At 41.4% G+C, this 9703-nt stretch overlaps 1 protein-coding gene across 1 annotated transcript; it reads left to right on the top strand.

The window, feature by feature from the left end:
* Window positions 1–1340: 1340 nt before the first annotated feature.
* On the top strand, window positions 1341–3191 carry LOC142616348 (uncharacterized). The gene is made up of 2 exons (XM_075789221.1): window positions 1341–2183; window positions 2748–3191. The coding sequence occupies exons 1-2, from the start codon at window positions 1341–1343 to the stop codon at window positions 3189–3191; spliced, it is 1287 nt and encodes a 428-aa protein (XP_075645336.1).
* Window positions 3192–9703: the final 6512 nt, after the last annotated feature.

Genomic DNA, 9703 nt, shown 5'->3' with positions numbered 1-9703 from the left:
AGTAGGTCAAGTACAAGGAGATCAGCTAGCCGCCAAAGAGTGCTACTTAGCCATGTTAGCAATGGACGAGCACGTGCATACAATGAGCATAGACGGGAGAAGGATTACTGCAGAGCCTACTGAAATGTTAGAGGATGTCCCGTTGGACAAGAGCAACCCCGAGAAGTTTACTAGAATAGGGGTGAGTATGGAAAAGGAGACAAAGCATACTATGGTCCAGTTTTTGAAGAAAAGCCTTGACGTCTTCGCATGGAGTCACGAGGACATACCGGGTATTGATCTAAGTGTCATTACCCATCATCTAAACGTATATCCTTACTCCAAGCCTGTGCATCAAAAGAAGAGGGTTTTTGCTCCTAAGCAAGACAATGCCATCAAAAAAGAAGTCCAAAAGTTGATTTCGGCAAAGTTTATCCGGGAAGTTTATTATCCAGACTGGTTGGCGAATGTGGATATGGTCAAGAAGGCTAATGGCAAGTGGAGGATGTGCGAGGACTTTATTGATTTAAACAAGGCTTGCTCCAAGGACAGTTATCCATTGCCACGCATCAACCAGCTAGTGGATTCGACAACAAGTCATAAATTGCTGAGTTTCATGGACGCCTTTTCAGGCTCCAACCAAATAAGGATGGACGAGGTAGATCAAGAGAAGACCTCCTTCATTACTAGCCAAGGATTATTTTGTTATAAGGTGATGCCTTTCAGTTTAAAGAATGCGGGGGCGACTTACCAAAGACTTGTTAACCATATGTTTCATCCGCAAATCAGACAAAATGTAGAGGTTTATGTGGATGACATGCTGGTGAAGAGTTTGGACAGGGAGAAGCATGTAGACGACCTTCAAGAAACCTTTGATACACTTAGGCGGTATAACATGAAGTTGAATACAAGTAAGTGTGCTTTTGGAGTTTCATCAGGAAAGTTCCTAGGATTCATGGTTTCACACAGAGGAATTGAGGTGAATCTCGACAAAATCCAGGCGATACTGAACATGGAGCCACCGAAGAATATCAAAGAAGTCCAATCTCTCACCGGACGAGTTGCCACCCTCAACAGGTTCGTCTTGAAAGCCACTGACAAGTGTTTACCATTCTTTAAGGTTCTTAGAAAGGCATTTGAGTGGACAAACGAGTGTCAGTAGGCCTTCCAAGACCTCAAGGCTTACCTTACTACAACACCTTTGCTAAGCCCGTCCGTACCTGGTAAAGAATTATATTTGTACTTGGCAGTGTCCCTGCATGTGGTAAGCTCAGTGTTGATAAGAAAAGAAGAGGGGGATTCAGAAGCCGGTTTATTATACAAGTCGGGCGCTAAGAGGAGTGGAAGGACGATATCCAATGATGGAGAAGCTAGCCTTTACTTTGAACACAGCTTCTAGGAAGCTAAGGCATTATTTTCAAGCTCAAGTTATCAATGTCCTAACAAATCATCCCCTAAAGAAGGCGATGAACAAGTTGGAAGCCACAAGAAGGTTAATCCAATGGACTGTAAAGCATAGTGAGTTTGATGTCAGGAACCAACCAAGAAGCGAAATAAAAGCACAAGCATTGGCAGACTTCATTGCGGAGTTCACTCCCGGTCAGGACGAGCTAGACGTAGGGTCTCAAAGGTGGATTATCAATGTAGATGGCTTATCCACATTATATGCGAAGGGGATTAGAGTCATACTAAAATCCCCGGAGGGAGACAAGTTGGAATATGCAGCCCGTCTGCAATACCAAACTACCAACAATGAAGCTGAGTATAAAGCTCTCCTCAAAGGACTGGAATTGGCTAAGTCCCTAAGGGTGGAGTCAGTATGGGTTAAAAGAGACTCTCAATTAGTTATTAATCAAGTGAATGGAATGAGTGAAGCTAAGGAAGATCGAATGAAGAGATATCTCAGTAAAGTGAAGCAGCTCGTCCAAAAATTCAAAGAAGCTAGTTTTGTTCAACTCCCGAGGGAGGAAAACATGAAAGCAGATGCCTTGGCGAAAGCAGCTTCAGCAGGAGGAATTATGGACGAGTGTGACAAAATCCAATATATGCCGAGCATAGACCTTCCAGAGATACAGCAGATAGTTGGGGGAGAAAATTGGATGATTCCAATAATAGTCTATCTTAAGGATGGAAGGCTTCCCGAAGACAAGGACAAGGCCAGGAAGTTAAGGGTCAGGGCTGCTAAGTACATCCTTATTGAAAAAGTACTATACAAATGAGGTTTCTTTCAGCCATACTTAAGATGCCTAGCTCCAGACGAGTCAAGCTATGTATTGAGAGAAGTCCATGAAGGAGCATGTGGGAATCACTCGAGAGCAAGGTTGCTAGTTCATAAGGTCATCCGTGTAGGCTACTACTGGTCAACAATTCAAGCAGATGTCAAGGCTTATGTCAAGGTGTGTGATCAGTGTCTGTGCTTCAGCAACGTTCCCAGACACCCTTCGGAGTACCAAACCCCGATGATGGCCCCATGGCCCTTTGCGCAATGGGGACTGGATATCCTAAGTCCCTTCCTGCTAGGAACCATACAGATGAAATTTTTTATAGTAGGGATTGATTACTTTACCAAGTGGGTGGAGGCCAAACCTCTGGCAAAAATTACTCAGTAAAATGTTAAGAACTCTGTTTGGAAGAATATTGTATGTAGATTCGAAGTACCTAGAGTACTAGTATCTGATAATGGACGATAGTTTGACAACACACCTTTCAGAGACTTTTGTGAACAGTTTGGAATCAAGAATCACTATTCCTCACCCTCTCACCCACAGGCGAATGGACAAGCAGAATTAGCAAACCGATCCTTGCTGAAAATCATTAAGACTCGGCTAAAGGGAGCAAAAGGGATATGGCTAGATGAGCTGCCAGGTGTTCTTTGGGCTTACAGGATGACTGTGAGGACCCCGACAGGAGAAACCCCCTTCAAGCTAGCCTACGGAAGTGACGCAGTCATCCTTGCGAAAGTTCATATGGCTAACCATCAAGTGATAAAGTACCAGGAGAAAGAGAATGAGGAACAACTTCGTTTTGGCCTCGATCTCATTGATGAGGTGAGGATGGATGCAGAGCAAAGGACAGCAAGATACAAAAACCTCATGACTAGGCAGCATGATGCCATGGTAAAACCTAGGCTTTTCAACATTGGAGACCTCGTCCTTAAAAGGGTATCCTTGGCAACCAGGAACCTAGCTCATGGAAAACTAGGACCCAATTAGGAAGGACCCTATAAGGTAATTAACTGTAAGAGGCAGGGGTTGTACTACTTGGAAGCTCTGGATGGACAGAAGCTAGAACATTCTTGGAATGTGGAGCATCTAAGGCAGTACTACCATTAAAGGGTGAGCTTAGACGAGAGTTATGGACAAGGTTATAGTTGTGGTCTGTGTGTTTTCTCATGTTTACTATTGTGGCGTGTTTTTACTACTATTACGTGTTTTAAAAATAAAAGTGCACTAGTTTCTAACTTTTGCACCGTCTACAGGCAAATTTGTGAAACACAAGGTTCTGTACTTGTATTTTAATTTCCTAAGGCACTAGCTTCTAAACATGTGCCATATTTGTGGACAATGTTTATATAATAAATATGGTTTGGATTTCCTATGTATTAAATACATGAATCTAATTTCCATAATAGTATCCACAAGAAGGCTGAAAAGCCTAAGAAGAATAAAAATCTGTGGATGTAGGGATGTAATATTCATAAGCTTTCCTTGAAATGAGGATAAAGCAAAGAAAATTAAGCTAAGACATATTCATCTAATAAACTGACGGGAAAACTTATGCTCATTCAAAGAGAAGGATGAGAAGGAACTGTAAGCGTAACGCCCCAATAGTGGGCAAGAAAAAGTATACAGTGAGCACTGGAGTCCATGGACTAGCGTCTAATCTGGACGAGTGAAATACTGGAAAATGTCCTGACAAAAGATGAATGCCAATTGTCCAGCCTAAGGACGAGGAAAAGAGTTGGCAAAATTATCATTGCCACTTCGGACGAGTTGTACCAAAAAGACTTACATACAAATAGGCCGTCCATAGGAAAAGTACATGGACGACCCCCCTACACTTGGGAGTGGGCAGACCCCTTAAAAGCCAGTAACATGAGTGGTGCAAAAAATAATAATAATAATAATAAGTAAATGTGTATATATATGCACTTGTCCATACAATAATATGTTAAAAAATAGACAAATAATGCAAATAAACATTCATAGGTCAAAGCTTTAGAGGGTAGATGACCATCGTCCAAAAACCCTTATAAAGTAAAAACCTAAAAAAGGTAGTTAATTGTGAGCTCGTCCTAGTATCCTGGATGAGTGTAATGTACTTGAAAAAATTTCAAATGGTCCCAAGCTGCGAACCTTATAAAAAAAATATTAAAAAAAACCGAGATAAACTTTTTCTCATACAAATTTTTACTAAGGAACATCTCCAACCTTAGGCTCATCCTGGGCAGGCTGCGTGGTGGCATCGTCTTCTACGTCAACATCTTCTAAGCTCGTCTGGAGGAGGGAGCTAGCAGAGCCACCAAGGTGAAGTTTGACGGGGCTAAAATCTACTTCGGGGAAGCGTTCGATAGCGTCCACGCCGAATTCTTCGAAGCCAGCAGCATAGTTCATATCCAGGAGGTCAATGAACTGGCTGAAAGCTTTGAATTCCTCCACAACTACCTTTTTGGTGTCCTTGCGAAGGGTACTAAGCTCATCATTCCTTTTCTGAAAATGATCCAGACAAGTGTCCTTTTCAACGATGTCAGCCGTCAGCTCCTCGACGAGATTCTTAAGCTCTTTAACCTCGTCCTTAGCCTTGCCTGCTACCTCGGCCAAGCCTCTGCAGTCGTCCTTAACTTGCCGTAGCTTCGTCTCAAGCTTGGCCCTCTCCTTGTCTATCTCTATGGCCTGCTTGGACACTACTATGAACTTTTACGTTGCCTATGCAAACGATTAAAAGTCCTATTAAAAATAAAAACAATAGCCACAGTAAAATGACAAGACGAGGTAAAAGATAGAGTTACATACCTTGAAGAGGTCATGGACAGGAAAGTGCTCAAACTCCTTCAAAGACATATCATAGCAAGCAACCATGTCTTCCTCAGTCACAGACTTTTCAAACCTCTCCCAAGCTAGATCCTCGTTTTCAATCATGTTCATAGGAACCTTTGGACGAGGCTGAGACTAAGTAAGAGTGACGATCTTGGACGGGGTAACACCAGCAGGCTCAAGCACTTCCACATCAAGGACTTGGATGAGAGGCACTTGGGAGACCAAAGGGGCAATGCCTAGCTTAACAATTTCGAGCTTAGACGACCCATGTTTCACCTTCTTGTGCCCTCAACGACTGGGAAGATTTTCTAAAGTTAGCGTCTTAGAAAGATTCTTCCTTTTATCCCCAATGGCAAGACGAGGCTAAGACTGAGTCTCTAGCCACACAGCCTCATCCACTATCTCGTTCCCTTTGTTCTCCTTCATAGTGGCCATTCCTGCAAAGAAACTTGTTAGAACAATTCCTAAAAATGACAAAGGAATTTCTCAAAGTAAAAACTTACGTCTACGTACTGTAAGTTCGTGGGCTGTGGCTTCAAAAGAAGGCTCAAGACTAAGTCTCCAAGTAGCAAGGCGTTGAAGAGTAACCAAGGAGTGGAAATCCCTTTCAGGGTGAAGACGAGCTTTTTGAATGCGTCCAAGGTAAAACTTGTTCAAGGACAGTCATCTAACGCCTGTAAAAAAGAGAAGGGGAGTTAAATAATTATAGAACGACATACATGATGAAGATAACAACACGATGGTAATAAGCATACCTTCAGGACGAAGGTTCCCTAATTCTCCTATATATAGAGCAAACAGATCCCTGCCAACCTCAACAAGGTTTCCTGCCCAGAAACTAGAGACAAAGAAAAACTCCGTCTTCTAGTTCCTATCTGATGTAACCAAAGACTTTATAATCCTGCAATCTCTCCCTCTGGCTATGAATTGATAATAGCCAAGGGATTGGCTAATTCCAGAGGGTTTATAACAATAAAGGAACTCGTTCACGGTGACAGGGCGATCCCCTTCAAACACCTCTCTCCACAAAATTTGCATAGAGACGACTAGTCTCCATGCATTGGGGTTAAATTGACACAACCCTAAACCTAACCTAGAGAGTAACTCCCTAGTAAAAACGTTAAGAGGCAACCTAAGACCTCTTAAGAGATAGGCCTCATAAACTCCCACACCAAAACGAGGCTGGCAACACCATTCCTCTCGAATGACCAACCTAGGGTTCAACTCGTCTGGGATTTGATACCAACTCCTAAGAGACACTAACTTCTTATTGTCCGTCCTATAAGGGACTCCCACAGCATAGCTGTATATGGTTTCTACCTCATCCTAAGGGACGGACAGGGGAGCACTCGAAGGACCGGCCCCAGACCCAGACGCTACTCTCGTCCTAAATTGTTCTTGAAGGACTTCCAGAGGAACCCCAAAAGTATACTCCTCATCTGTGGTGTTTCCCTCACTACTACTATCACTACTAGAGCCACTGTAGCTAGTGGAGTTATGATACTCGTCCATCTCTTTATCAACACTATTACGAGACGAAGAAACAACAATTTTAGACATTTTGAAAAATTAAGGAAAACCTAAAGAAGAGTATAAAGAAGATACCTGGCTCGAAACGGAGGAAAACTAGGGACGCTGGAATACTTCTAGACGAGGCGATGGACGAGAAATGTCAAAGAAGAAAATTTGAGAAATGTAAAGGGTACTAGAGGAATTTCACTATTTATAGGTGTTGAAAATTGGTACTTGGAAAGACGTGACCAATCAGGACGTGCCGTGTGGCATTTCCCTTGGAAACTTAAATCGACGTGACAGCTCACCAATAAAACCATGACACATGGCGCATTCTAGAACATTAAAGTTCAGCCATTAAAATTGTGACACGTGGAACAACATCTAATTACCAATATGTAGACATGCGTCCAAAGGACGTCAGTAGATCCTTCATCACTCTAGACAACCCTTGGAAAATGGGGCAACTGATGGAGAACTAAAAATCTAACCAACTCCAGCTAGTCCATAGGAGACGTCCAGAGCAGAAGAGGCGTTCCACACAAGAAGGTCATCCATGTATGGACGACCACAAGGTCGTCCATAGACGACCTTCCATGAAAAGGTCATCCTTGGAGGGACGATTGTCCATGGGAACGGGGTGTGCTCACCAAGAATGCTCCTGGACAACCCCCTAACACTTGGGGAATTCTTAAGTATAGATTAGCCTACCAGAACTGGAAATGGAACCACATACTATTATTCCAAGGCATGAGTAAGATCCACGTTCATCGCTAGAACTAATTAAATACTTAACTTCCAATGATAGTTATATGAAAATATATATAACTTCTATGGCGCTTAAGGAAGTTATCCCCGAACCCTCTAACCTCCTCAAATATAGGGGAAGTTACAAAACCTAATAACCATTTCTAAGGTACACTATATAAGCGTCCATTCAGACCAGACAAAGGTACGTTTTTACAATTCCCGAAAAGTTGGAACACCAGAATTTAAGAAAGAAACTAACTTTGGCATCAGAGGGTTCTTGACGGGTCAACCCCGATCACCTTTGATCGCTTGTTCTTATGTTTCAGGCCTTCAAAACAGCCGCTAGCCCTTTGAAGCCCGAAGCATCTAGTTTAGTGATTTTCTTTACATCATCAAATTTCATCTTGAGGATATATGTTCCATCAACATTAAATATGACTGCCCAACATACTGAGGTTTTGACCGTGACTAATAGATCTCACTCTTGATATATCAAAGTAACCTACATCTCATGATCAGGTCCATTATTCTCTCAGGATTGAGAGTTGATGTAAATAGAAGTCATGAGATTTATTATTCATTTGACAGTCGTTAAGAGAATAATAAATCTCACAGCGGTCCAGTTCAATATGTCTTAACTCTTAAAACATATCAACATACCAACTAGAAGTCTCCACTTCCATGATCAAGACAAATCATCTTAGTTGATATGTTATAGTCTTCGCAGATAAAATGCCCAATTTCATCACAGAATACGAACTTAAATTCTGAGTTTACAAAGAACTTGTGATTTATATCTTCTATGATTTTTCACATATCACGTACTATGCATCTCATGGACTAAGATAATGTCCCATTATTTCATTTATAGATAGTCTCATATAATTAAATAATTTAATTATTTATGACATGCCATGAAATTGGATTTTAGGGCATAAACCCCAACAGCTGCATTTGTACGTAGTAGGGTTTTGTAACCAAGTACCTTCTTGATCTTTATCATATGGATGAACTGAAGGACTTTGCAGTCAACATCTTTCTTAAGTCGATGTGTAAGCCGTGTACTGTGATCCGTGCATTGATTGGTTAGTCACGTACTGGAAGCTGTGTATTGAAAGGAGAGATTGTCACTACATTACAAGTCCAATTGTATATTAGGGTAAGGGTTCAACTGTAGGTTGGTATAAGGTACTGGAATTCCTTTACTTGTAACCATTTGTTTAAATAATAGTGGATTCTCAAGAATGGTGATCTTAAATTCACCCGATGGGGTTTTGTCTCTATGGTTTTCCCCATTTGTAAACAAATCACCCATGTCAAATTTAATTTCCGCTGCATTTAGTAATTTGGTGATTTGTTTGTGCTACTACACGTATTGCATGTTAAATTGACTTAATGAATTTACTTGGCTAATTAATTGGTTAATTTACCCAAGGGGTTAATACATTCTTGACCTATCAAGTAAGATCAAAGCTGCAAACTTCAACTACAGAGTATTGAATGCTTTATTTAGTGTGGTCACAAATGAGGAGTTCAAGAAGATATCCTCCACTGAAACTGCGAAGGAAGCATGGACCATCCTCCAAACAACTTATGAAGGAACTAAGGCTATCATGGATTCAAAGCTTTAAAGGCTTACCATGAGATTTGAAGAGATTAAGATGGAAGAGGATGAGCCATTTAACGAGTTCTATGCTAGACTGAAGGACATAGTGAACTTTGCTTTTAATCTTAGGGAAACCATTCCAGAACCCAAGATTATTAAAAATGTGCTCAGATCTCTTCTATAAAGATTCCATGCCAAGATCACTCCCATTGAGGAATCAAAAGATATTGACTAAATTCCTTTGACAGAGCTGGTTGGTAACTTGCAAACCTATGAATTGGGTTTGTCTAGGATCGGGAAATCAAGCAAGAGCAAAAGCATGGCACTGAAGGCCAAAAGCAATGACACCGATGAGTCTTATGATGATGAAGATTCTAAACCAAACCAAAGTGCACTGTTCCCTCCAAACCAAAGTGCTTCGGTTGTCAAGGTTTTGGACACATGAAACAAGAATGTCCAATTTATCTCAAGACCATTGGGAAAAGCAAAGCCCTTGCTGCTACCTTGAGTGACACCGAGCCTGAGGATGATTCAAATAGTGATGACAAGGGAATCTTAAATGCCTTCACTGCCACAGTAAATCCTACTGAGGGGATTGTTGAAAAGGTAGATGAAGAAAAGGACTTGGTGGAGTTTAAGTTTGAGAAAATGGATGAACAAGATGACATCCATACAGCCAATGCAAAACTATACAAGGTCTTTGAAAAGCATGAGAAATTGTATAGGCTGGCCACCAAGAAGCTGAGTGATGTGGAACTTGATCAAAAAGAGCTCTCTACAAAGGTTGATAAAGCTAATCAAACCATTGGAGCGTTGCGGT

Source organism: Castanea sativa, chromosome 11, assembly GCF_040712315.1.
Source record: "Castanea sativa cultivar Marrone di Chiusa Pesio chromosome 11, ASM4071231v1".
In the NCBI taxonomy this organism is placed as follows: Eukaryota; Viridiplantae; Streptophyta; class Magnoliopsida; order Fagales; family Fagaceae; genus Castanea; species Castanea sativa.
The sequence above is the reverse complement of the archived record's forward strand: the minus strand, read 5'-3'. Positions and strand labels throughout refer to the sequence as shown.